The 12,304-nt window shown below is 35.7% G+C and overlaps 1 protein-coding gene across 2 annotated transcripts in view; it reads left to right on the forward strand.

The window, feature by feature from the left end:
- Window positions 1-3,164: 3,164 nt before the first annotated feature.
- Window positions 3,165-12,304, forward strand: part of LOC132708665 (atrial natriuretic peptide receptor 2-like) — a 31,342-nt gene continuing 22,202 nt past the window's right edge. For both annotated transcript variants that reach the window (XM_060681136.1, XM_060681137.1), the window contains exons 1-11: window positions 3,165-3,487; window positions 5,099-5,282; window positions 7,024-7,207; window positions 7,395-7,600; window positions 7,654-7,768; window positions 7,819-8,111; window positions 9,132-9,329; window positions 9,388-9,472; window positions 9,532-9,646; window positions 10,475-10,973; window positions 11,039-11,191. In XM_060681136.1, coding sequence (XP_060537119.1) covers window positions 3,230-3,487; window positions 5,099-5,282; window positions 7,024-7,207; window positions 7,395-7,600; window positions 7,654-7,768; window positions 7,819-8,111; window positions 9,132-9,329; window positions 9,388-9,472; window positions 9,532-9,646; window positions 10,475-10,973; window positions 11,039-11,191 — 2,290 coding nt within the window. In that variant the 5' untranslated portion in view covers window positions 3,165-3,229. The remainder of the gene's footprint in view (window positions 3,488-5,098; window positions 5,283-7,023; window positions 7,208-7,394; window positions 7,601-7,653; window positions 7,769-7,818; window positions 8,112-9,131; window positions 9,330-9,387; window positions 9,473-9,531; window positions 9,647-10,474; window positions 10,974-11,038; window positions 11,192-12,304) is intronic.

The following is a 12,304-nucleotide window of genomic DNA, read 5'->3' on the forward strand; positions in this document are numbered from 1 at the left end:
TTTTGCTTTTTATAATTTATGATAATTATCTCAGTGCTCTCGACATTTTGTAAGCGAATTTGTTGAAGACTACCTTGCTTGTGCCAAATGAAAAGTGCAGAATCTAGTGACTGCAATAAGAAAATAAGAAAGAAATAGGAAATCACAAGCATAAGAAAAACAGCCGTGAAAAATTAGATGGAAAAAGAATCCCGGAAAGCTCCATAGCTATAGTAAAACTCACAGTGGTTCATTTGGGCTGCAAGTTCAAACTCTCCCAAATCTTCAATCGTGAAGCATTTGATGCAGTTAAATTGATAGAGTTATTTAAAAAATATATTTCCGTACCGTCTCCAAAAAAAACGGGTCATATAAAAAGAATGACTCACTGACTCACCAAAAGTTATTATTCTTGTCACAGGACTGAAATAATCACAAAACTTTCCTATATTTTTGCATCATTAAACCATCGTTTCTGTTTGAAGCTCAAATTAAGGTCACACCGATTATTTAAGTCAGCAGAGGAATGGTCTGTTCGTAGATATAAGAAAGTGATCAACTGCTTTTGAATGGGGTTATCCAAGGGTGGTCATTAACATACAATGCAACAAGATTATTACCTACAGTTTTGGAATTTAAATTCAGGTAAAATTGTGGTCCGTAATAGAAAATAATTTTATACCAACCTGTGTTTAATATTCTTTGGTTTGGTATTCTACTTAGTTTAAGTTTATAAGTAATCATTCTTATTTCGTGTGTAATACAGGGTGTATTGAATCGTGTGCGAATTATGCAAAATATGTGCGAGTCTAGTATATCTCAGGAGATCCACCCGCCCAAATGTAGAAAACACTATTCTATTGAGACTAAGGAAGTTATAAACAATGTTTATTTGACTCTCATTGAACGTGGTGCCAGCAAGCAAGCTTCTTTAGAAGAACGGCCACATTGACGAAAATTCCAACATCAACTGTATGGAAAATTGTGAATAATCCCATTTCAGTGATGAAAAAAAGAAGCGATGCTGACATTTTCTCGGGTGTAGATGAAAGTGGACGAAACCTGGTTCGACACTTATGATACCCCGGAAAAGGGTTGGGTTGACTCAACTGATAAGTGTAAAATTCAAATTGTAAAGTAAAGTCGGGCCGGTTAGTCCGTCAGACCGTCAGTCAGTCAATCGATTTTAAATTATTTAGTATCCTTTTTCTGCAGTATCCTTTGACATATCTTAGTTTTCAACTCGTTTTCATGGACGTGGCTGATAGTAAACACAAGCACGGAGCTGAAACGCCGGGAGAAAGGGAGGAGATGTAGATTAATGATGGTATTTTACATTTTCCTTAAAACTATTTATCTTATTGCAAAGCCTTTTTTATGTGCCTACCATCGAATAATATATATTCACGAATTTTCTCTAAAGTTGTTGGAATTAAGCAGGAATCTACGATTAGGGTAGAAAGACCAGGGCTTAATATTAAAATCGATATGGTTTAGGCGTATTTTTATGTTAATCCAGAGTAAACGACTCCCCTAAAGGATCCAGTGTTAATGTACGACACTATTATCCATTAATTTGTTTTGATAACTTACATTTTTTTCTAACCTGATTGATTATGTTTTGGCGACGTCGGTATATAGTGGTTAGAAAAATCGATTCCCAGAGATTTCCTCTAACCGATTATCTCTCCGGGTACAAAAAGTATTGAAGGTTCACAATTCGTTATGTAAAACAGAAGGGGCTTCTGTAATCCGCATTCTCTTCCAGAAAATTTGACGGGATTCTTTTTGAAAGGTTTTTGTGAACTGAATTTAGGACTTTATCGTGGAGCATTTCGTCCGTTTGTTATTAAAAATCGCCGTTTTCAATCACCTGTTATTTAGTTCTCGCTCTTTTAGCAAAGCAACTGCTCAATCATAGTAGCTAGGTCAGTTATTTATTATTTAAGTGCTATATCACTTTTATTTATGATGAACGATACTCATAAGGAAACTTAAATTTCCACGATCTATCGAAAATTACCACCTGGGGCCCTCTAGCGGCCAGCGATTTAAACTCTATAATCGACATTGTAGGAAACGTTGATTTTTTGGATATATCCGATCAATATCTTTATTTGATTGATTCGTTTTGGTCATTATTCTCGCTATTAAAAAACTTTCGTTAAATATGTTTAACAAAATATCGAGTAACATTAGAATTAATTGGTGGTAAGGAGAAGTAACTTTAACGCTTATTAATTAAAGTAAATATTTCAGTTGCAAAAAAGTGATTGAAAGCAGCCGTAGTATTATCGTTATAATAAATCGAGCTTCTGTCAATAGCACAAATGATATTCCAGCAAATAACTGCGTATATATGAAGGAATGAATATTAATTAATCGCGAAAAATCTCACGTGAAATATTAAAACGGATGGAAATATTATAGATAAGGGAAATGATTTCGACGATTTTATTATTTGCTGGACATGAACGCCATTCGTGCGAAACTGAGTTATTTATTATTAATAAAAAAGCAACTGTATTTGTTTATATACCGAATTGACTGCAAAATTACTCTCCCATATTCGAAATTATTTTCGTATGTGCAAGTTTTGAATCTTGTATGTTATTGAGAAGTCTCTCACTTTTGACAATAGTTTACGCGTATTTTTCAGAGAGCGCGTAGCCTGTTTATATTTCCACTAGCTTTTCGTTTATAAAATGTCATATTTAATTTATTCCACGTCGTGTTATTGGAACATCTATCTTTGATATATCAAATTCGAATTTTAAGTTTTTATTGTACACACAAACAATTTTTTATTGGTTTATTATCGCATTTAGAAATAGTTTTTATTGAGGTAATAATTAAAGATGTAGCGTTAGACAGTTCGCGGTAGATTTTCCGATTTTTCCTCCCGCTTCTCTCAATTAGACCCCTCCCCCGCCGCTCATTCATTTAGAAAGTGTTTTCGCAGTGTGAACCACCGGGTAAACAAAGTGAAACGTAATCGTTCGAGATCGGTGCTCGTTTTCGTAAAATTGCCGAAACAGAAGAATTAAAATATATATTTTTTTCGCCCAATCGGTTCGAATCCTACGGAAAAAACATTATCGTTTTGTATATATCTGCGCCGGAGAGTGATATCAATATTTGCTATCATCAGCTATCAACTTAGTCTATCGAAGTCCTTTCGTAAAATGAGTTGTGTATGGAGTGTCTCCCCATTCCCATGTGTCAATGCTGCGGCGGCTGACTATTAGTGATGATCCTAGTCGTAACTATGCTGATTCTCGGTTGTTTTTATCCGGGCATTGTCACCATTTCGCCCGAAGATTTCGACAATAGTATCTTGACCGTACCACCGTGGACGGTAGACTCTTGCCCGGAAGTTTCCGATACATGCCTACAGTCCGTAAAGGAGGAAAACTCTTGCCGCATTTGCAACGAAAACGGAAACTGCACGGTCCATGTAGTCGTTTTGCTACCCGGTAGCGATTTTTACATCGTAAACTTAGCGAGGGTAAATAAATTTTTATTTTATCTGTTTTGGTTTACGATAACGAGAACATAATTAGAGCCACTCGAGTACTAAAATGTTTTGAATTTTTTCATTGTAACGCCCTGCGTTTGAATCGGCCGATTTATTTACAACAATAATTGATAAATCGCTTGGTTTTTTTTTGTTGTTGTCTAGACTAATCGAAAAAATATGTTTTTAATCGATTGGAATTAATTTAGCTAATTTTATGGGCGTTAATTTACGCTCAAATTAGAAGTGCACTAATCTTTTGAATGGGGGAATGGGGTGTGTGTCATATCTACTCACAGAGGATCGATAAACGCACCTTAAGCGTTGCTAAATTCTGGCACCAAAATGGGATAAAACCTTAGCAGCAAATTCAACGGGCGAGTGTATTCTCAAACGGAATTAAAACTACATTTTCAAATAAGTCAAGGTGAACGATAGATGTATTAATATAAAATTTTTAACGATAAATTGTAAAGAAGAGTGTTTGATTAGATATTATTTTTAGAATGTGTTATTACGACATAATTTAACTGTTAATGCTGTCATTAATTTGTTACATAAAACCGTTTTTAATACAAAATAAGAATTATAAACGCTTTTATTCAAAACGACCCGGAGATCCTGGAAAAATGCTATCCTGAGATGCAAACAAAAAAAAACTTCTAACAAGTTAAAAAAAAAACATTAAACACAATATATTAAATACAGTAATAGTAAAGTAACACATTCGTAACAACTAAATGTATATAATAATCTAGTTGAGATGAAAAATCGTCAAGTTCTACATATGCGGAAAATTAGAGAATAGAAACACAAATGCAATAGAGGAAAAAAAATACCCGTGAGTTAACACTGAATTTTTATTGTTTTGACTCCAGTTTCTTAATAGAGGCATTTATTGAGCTCTGTTCTTTTAGCTAGCCCAACCAAGATGATCGTAACTACAAAGTGAAGTTACAAACTACTAAAAATTTATAAAAAGAAAGACGTAAGATATTAAATACAGTAATAATAAAATGACACATACGTAACAAACAACAACAAGTTAATGTACAAACTTCTAACATGTTAAGAAAATAGGGAAGGGACCATTTATTAAATACAGATAAATAATATAGAAAATTGTGCAGTTCTAAACATAAGAAAAATAACAGATTAGAAATACACATGGAAGAGAGGAAAAAAAACCAAACAGGAGTTGACACGGTTATAAATCAACTCACAGTTACTGCAAAATTCATTTTTTAACTAACTTTTGCTATTTGGTACGGAAAAGGTATTTTAAAAAATGCGGCTGTAGTTGGGCAAATATTGTCGAGTTGATATTGACCTAATTGATATTTTATCGACCGCCATTACCTAGTCCAAATTTTTAGGCATGGTTTTTTTTTTTGTTTTTCGTAATTCCCTGCAAATTGATTTATGAAATCCAAGGGACGGTGTTGAGTTATTCCGCTTTCGAACGCAATTATCGGGAAATACGAGCTGAAAGCGAGTTGATTAATACCGATTTTTGTTAGTCTATGGATGCATTTATTTGTTTTTAATTTGACATAATAAGATTTTGTTTCCGATACGTCATTAATATACGGTTGTTTTTAGGCTCAAGAAACTCTAGATTTGGCAATTCGAAATGTGAACGAATTATTGGCGAAGCCACCGTTTTATTGGGATTTTCATTGGATAGATGATGGCTGTTCTGCGGAAAAAGCTGTGGGCGGCATCGTCGAAGCGAACGAGGGTTGTAACCACGTCATGTTTGGACCTGTCTGTGATTATGCCTTGGGTTAGTTGGCATTATTGATCTGGAAGGGTAGAAATCTATTCGTTACGCTACGGATTGCCACGAGAGGGCCGTTACTTGCTCAGATATCCTAGATATGAATTTCACTGTTTTTTTTTTTTTAATTCCTATGCCTTGGGATCCTTGTATATTCGATATATTTCGATGGAAAAACGTCAATTGACGTCATTCTCGCACGGTAGTGGATATAGAACGATTTTTGTGATAGGCGTGCATTAATAAAACAAATCTCGGCGGAAAAATAAATAACTGCTCGAGTATTTCTGTTACTCACACGAGATAACTATTATCTGTTTCCCAGTTTTAGGTTTTTGTGTAGACAATAATGATTATTTATATATCGCGTTAACGGTAGTAGAGGCATTTATTAATGTTTGCATATACGAGGTGCGAGCAGAAAGTGTAATATTCGATTTGATCCCTACTGAGAATTCAGCAGTATCAGTTCTTAGAAAGTCGGTGGTGTCGATCCAACCCATACCTACCATAAAAATAGATACAACTTGGCACCACTGAAGGGGATTCTTGAGCTCACTTTAAGAAAAAAACTTTATAAAAGGTCGTCATCGGTGTAAACTAAAACACGCATTTTTTCTATGAAAGATGTATTTTTTAAATTAGTTGTTAACAGAAAAATTAATAGCAAGTGGTTGTTTCATTAGTTTTGGTTGGTTGGGTATGTATGTCTTTGATTTATAAATCGTTTTTATTTGTTTTTTTGGTTTCAAGCTGTTTGGCAAGATTTTGTAAGCTCTCTGGGCTAAGTTTTGAAATTATCTTTGTCCAAGTGTTTTTAATTTTTTGGCAGAGTTGCTGGGTCCTGGTTCTGCTACCTATGGGTTTAATTTTAAATATTTTTAATGTTCATGATAAAATTTGAGGAATACGAACTGTTGTAAGTTGAAACCAAAATTATGAACGCGATGAACGATGACATTTTTGTTATTTGGTCTCATGGTCAGGAATACCTAGTTCACAGAAAACCTACGCACACAGACCGATACCTTTATTAAGCGTTCCATCACGAAATACAATTCACCACAACCTTCCAATAGCAATGAAACCGAAAGCAATCCCACACTTGCCACTGTTGTCCTTCCTTATATTAAAAACATCACTGACCACGCATCAAAAGTTCTAAAGAACAACAATCTAACAATCTTAACCGCGACTCAGGTCTCTATCTGTCACCAGTATGGAAATCAGTCATTCGAGACGGATGCTTATGCCCTTCATCTAGCTCCGCCCCCCTCAAACAATATAAAAGCAGGTACAGAGTAAAACGCGAGCCAGTTTCAGTCAAGCTCTGAAGAAGCCAACAGGATGATTGGCGAATCCAGAAGTTTTGTAATTAGTGAAAAGTTTATAAAAAAGTACTTCCCTATTATTATTTTTTAATTCAATTGAAATTTTAAATTGGTATTCACTGCCAAGTGACTCTTTATTGTGTTTTTCTCGTATTAATTTGTTTTCTTTTTGCTTTTATTTTAAAATTTTCTACTGTTCATTGTGTTTTCGTTTAGCTAACATGGTTTTTTGCATTAAAAAAAAAAATTATATCAATGTGGTGATCGAAATCGAAATTGGGAAATGACCTCCACTCTGTATCGCAGAAGCGGCGACGTTTAGGACCTACAGTTTTTTTCTTAAACTGAGCTCAGTATTGGCACATATTATTAAAACTAATTGCGGTTTAAATTCTTCAGTATTTTTTTTGCTTCAGCTAGCGTGGGACGCATTGCTAAATACATCGGCTTTTCCGGTATCCCTCTATTAACACCGGGCGGTTTTACATTTGATTTTACCGTTAAAAAAAGAGAAACTTCCGACGAAATGTATCTCCTAGTAAATTCCGGATCAGTGGATTATGCATCTTACGCCGAATTCGTTCATCTCATTATCGACAGGTATGCTTCAATTCGCAAATCTTAGTACATTTAAGGGTGAGCGCCCCCAATCTTGTCGAATTTTCGTCGTATAGGAAGGCCGTAGTTTTGATTAAATTCAAATGTTATAAATTCAGTTCAACAAATCTGATCGAATGATATGTTTGTATAATTTAATTGTGTTTCGTCTCAATCGATTATTTTGAAGATACAACTGGACAAAAGTAGCCCTGATGTACGAAAAGACTCAACAGAATGAGGTAGCGGGCGACGATAGTTGTATTCTATTCGAAAAAACATTAATTAATGAAATAAAAATCATACCAAATTTCGATTACATTGACGGAGATTTGGAGCTAATGGGATTAAATTACACCGACTTCCTCCAAGAGAAGGTTGGAGTAAACTACGGGAGTACGTATAGGATAACGTCTTACTATTGTTAACCGACTTTGCTTCGGTTTTAGTAATTCTCACCTGTACTAGTCAAGAGCGATTGCGTAAAATCGCCATTGAAGCCGCTAAGCTCAAAATGATGGATAGAGGGGAATATATTTTTCTCAATGTCGAATTATATAATAAGTAAGTTAAATTCAAATTTCAGCTGGCGTATCAATTATATTTATTTCAAGCTCAACAATACCGGATAAGCCATGGTATAAAAAAGACGACGAGGAAAATAACGAACTGGCCCGCAAAGGGTTCGAGGGAATTTACACTTTCTTGCCGATAAAAGAGGCAAATTTCGACGATGTCGAGAAACAGGAGCGAGGGTTCAATTATTTAGACGGAATTTATGATGGTCTGCAAATGTACGCGCAGGTACTCCAAGATAAGATACAATTTGAAAATAATACTCCTATACCAAACCAATCGGTTAAAGGGTGCGAAGTTGTTCAGTCTATGATGGGCAGACGGTTCCAGGGTAAGTAGCCGATTACGAATCGACGTGGCAAGATTTAAATTTTACCCTTGACCTTTACTGTGATAAATCAACCATTTCCTCAAACATCTTTCGGTATAGGTACGTTGGTTCCGGGAAAACAAAGAGTTCCATTCGGGAACGGCTATGGGTTTTCGCGTTATCACCGGTCAAAATTCATGGGTTATCAACTCTCTTATTCACGGAGCCGTAAAACTATCTGAGCCCGTCACTGAACCCAGAATAAAAACGCTTCACCACAACCTTCCAAAGAAAGATGAAATGAGTCCCAAAGCAACCCCACACTTGCCACTGTTGCCCTTCCTTACATTTAAAACATCACTCACCACAGATCAAAAGTTCTTAAGAACCAAATTTACCACTTGTGGTAGAGACGAAAAATATAAAGTAGATCAAAGAAAGTGAAGTGCCGTAAGAACACAATCATGCTCTTGCATGTAATCAATTCTTCTACCGACGAAAAATCCGAGAATCCATAGAAATCCGGAAGTCGTCTCCAATTTTATATATATTATGGGGCATGACATTTAGAAATAAATTGCAAAGCAAAATTACATAAGAGTAACTCGAGCCCAAACAAGAATGACAAAACAATTACTCGAGACAGTTGAAATAAATATGCTAAAAGCTGCAGTTAAATATTCAGTTATGTAATGTAATGGACGAATGCAATGCATCGCGAAATTCGTAAGACAAGGGAGATATTGGAAAGAACACGTCACATATCAGGCTTATAATAATAGCAAGAGACTATAAACCATCAGGGAAAATAAGCGTAGGAAAACTACAACAAAGAGGGGCATAAAGTTCGGCCTTAACAAAGGTGGAATTTTCACTAATTTAACCGTTCTTCAAACCTTCTAAATATTATTTTTTGTGTCTATAATAATAAAATAGTAAAATTTGATATACCTACTCCGGTTCCCTCCGAAACGATTGGTTTTATTGCAGTCAAAATATCAAACGGTAAAATTTGAACCAAACTATACCCATTTATTCAAGGACGTGACGAGGAGATCGTAATGAATTGCAACGCTCAAAGGGTGGCGGAATACGTCCTGTTAAATATAAACTCCAAAGGGGTCTATGAGGTGGTCGCGAAATACTCGACGTTGAACAAAACCATTCGTAGTTGGAATCTTAATAGAACGTTCCCGCCTGACACCCCAGAGTGCGGTTTTGATTTGTCTAAATGCCCGAGTAAATGCGATTTGATTTCTTTTAACCACATCCCAGATTTAACGCTTTCATGTTTTAGCATACGACACGGTCAACGTCCTGTTGATTTCATTAATATCGGTGATTTTCGCTGGTTTATTGCTGGTCGCCGTTATCATTTACAGGTAAAGCGTTCGATCGCAACCGATATAGCGAAATAGGAATTATATTCCGCCCGTTTTAGGCATTTGAGGTTAAAAGCGGAAATTTACAAACGAACGTGGAAGGTGAATTACGACGATATCGTTTTCGTCCCCAAGGAGAGACGTAACAGTTTCCATTCGGTCGTTCTATTCAAAGTAGGTGATTTTCATTTTATATATTATCTATCCTATTTATAGTAATTAGAAGCCAATTTTCACTGGGTGATTTCTTAAGTACATTTAAAAGGTTATTATAACGCAGAATTTCCTAAATAATGCCGATTTATGAACGAAAATTACTACTTGGTGTCTTTTTGTCCCGATGAATTTGAATTCTTTCCTAATTTACATCTTACTTATAGGAGGCCCTAACGATACGTCTTTGCCCACTTTCAAACGTTTGCGACTATTTTGTACGATCCTGTATTATATTTTTATTAAAAAATGAATCTGTCACTTATTTTTGAATAAAAAAAGTGAAAAACCCTAAATAAAACCAATAAGCTTTTATATATTATAATAACGTTTTACCTTAACTGTATTGAGAAATCGCACCCTATCGCCATTTTGAATTCTATAATATACTAATTTCGCTAGTAGTTTTACTGCCTTAGCGTATTAAAAACGTAGGGTGAATACACATTTTAATTTAAGTGAAGTCTTTTTTATTTATATCAGCTGATATCATATCTTAATGTCAATAGTCGAGCGTGGTCGCCATCTTAGGAAAAAACGGGTTTCTCAATTGTCGATCAAGTTTGTGAACAAAAGTTCAGTGTTCATTTTAAAAATTGAACTGAGGTGGCTTTTACTTGATGAAAATCCATTTATCAAAATAAATAAAAACTAAAAGTCCAGATTTTCACGAAATTATATATTTTGACATGACAATGTCGAAAAATATATAATTTCGTGAAAATCTGAACTTTTAGTTCTTATTTATTTAGGTTCGTTTTAAGGCAAAACGTATCATTTTTATTACAGGGTGAAGATGATATGAGCATAGTGGGAGACAAACAGCTCTATACGACGGTAGGGTACTATAGATCTATTCGCGTGGCTGTAAAGCATCTACAAGACGCGAAAATCAGTTTATCTCATCAAAATCTCTACGAATTGAAAGTGATGAAAGACTTGTCTAGCGACAACTTGGTGAAATTCTACGGAGCGTGTCTAGATAGTCCGAATAGCCCGAACTGTATACTAACAGAGTACTGTCCCAGAGGCAGTTTGCAGGATATTTTGGAGAATGAAGAGTACAAGTTAGATTGGACATTTCGAATATCTTTAATCATGGACTTGGTACGTGGTATGCATTACATGCACGGTACGGACATCAAGTCCCACGGCGCGTTAAAATCGCCCAATTGCCTGGTGGATAGTAGATTTGTGTTGAAGATCGCGGACTTTGGGATCCACTTTTTGAGGTGTTACGCCATAATCGACGAAAACGCCCAATGCGACTCTTACGAATATTGGAAACGTGAGTTGCTTGACGTCTTCTGTCAAAATTTTGACGAAGCCCGGAGTTTCTTTTTTTTGCTCCAGGTCAGTTGTGGACCGCTCCGGAATTACTTCGAATGCAAAACCCACCCGTAGGGGGTACCCAAAAGGGTGATGTTTATTCGTTCGCCATAATAATGCACGAGATTATCGACAAAAATGGGGTATTTTACGTCGAAAACGAAATGGAACCCAAAGGTGAGTAAGCATCAGTTAACCTATTCTTTGAAATGTGTAGATTGTTTATGCTTAGTTTCGAAATAAAGAAAAAATAAATTCGATGAGGGTGAAAAACAGTGTTCTAAAAAATACACGACGGTTTAAAGAAAACGCCTTAAAAACCCTTTTCAGTTTTTCCAAAAAATTATAAAAATTAAACTCGTTCCTATACTTATTCCTCTACAGTTTGTAAGTCCCAAAGCACGCGAATTTGTAGTCGAGCGCGATTTTGTCATTTACATAAATACGTAATGTGACGCGAGACGTTTCTGCATTACGGCTGCAACGGGGAAACACGTTTTGCAGGTGACATTTTGTTATGATTACTTAATTCATTGCGACGTTTATTTTTTGTTTGTATTTTTCAATATTAAGTCTTTCTCCGGGTGGCTCCTCGTCATGTGACATCAATAGTATATTATGCAACAAGTGCGGTAAACGGCATTTGACTCACGAATTTATTTGACACGAGTGTTTAATAAGCGAGTGAGTCAAAAAGTTTACCGAACGTGTTGCATACTATACTTTTTCTACGACCGTTAGTGTTTGGGTACATTTTCGCAAAACACGAATACATTCACTGACATGACTGTCAGAATTGACAAACGTCAAAATTCAAATATCTCCGAAAACATCCGATTGCTTCCAAATTGAATCCCGGAAATGCCCGAAGTGGCTCGGATTCGTGGGAAACGAAACTGACGTGGTAAAGCGACGCTTCCCGCACTCTAGATCGGTGCGCAATTAGGTATTTTACAGACAGGAGTAGAAAAAAGATTTTATTGTATGCCTCATGATTTGTTTGCACCTGGTTCATTAACTCGTTAACTCTGTTGAAACTAGGAACATTTTAATATTGGACCAAAGTAAATATTTTCCATTACAAAAAGATATTGCCGCACCGGCCTTTCGGTGTGGAACAACAATAAAATATTTTTTAGAAGCTCTTGACGTTCTTGTTGTTAGCGGAAGTGCGTTATAGTTTCCATAAAAGCTTTTGAGGGTGAAATAAAATTAGTGGGTGACTTTGATTTATCTCAGTATTTAGAAAGGCACTTTGGTTCGGCGAAGCTTCCCCATATCTCCGATAAT

This window comes from Cylas formicarius, unplaced genomic scaffold, assembly GCF_029955315.1.
Source record: "Cylas formicarius isolate icCylForm1 unplaced genomic scaffold, icCylForm1.1 PGA_scaffold_12__32_contigs__length_19106922, whole genome shotgun sequence".
Classification (NCBI taxonomy): Eukaryota; Metazoa; Arthropoda; class Insecta; order Coleoptera; family Brentidae; genus Cylas; species Cylas formicarius.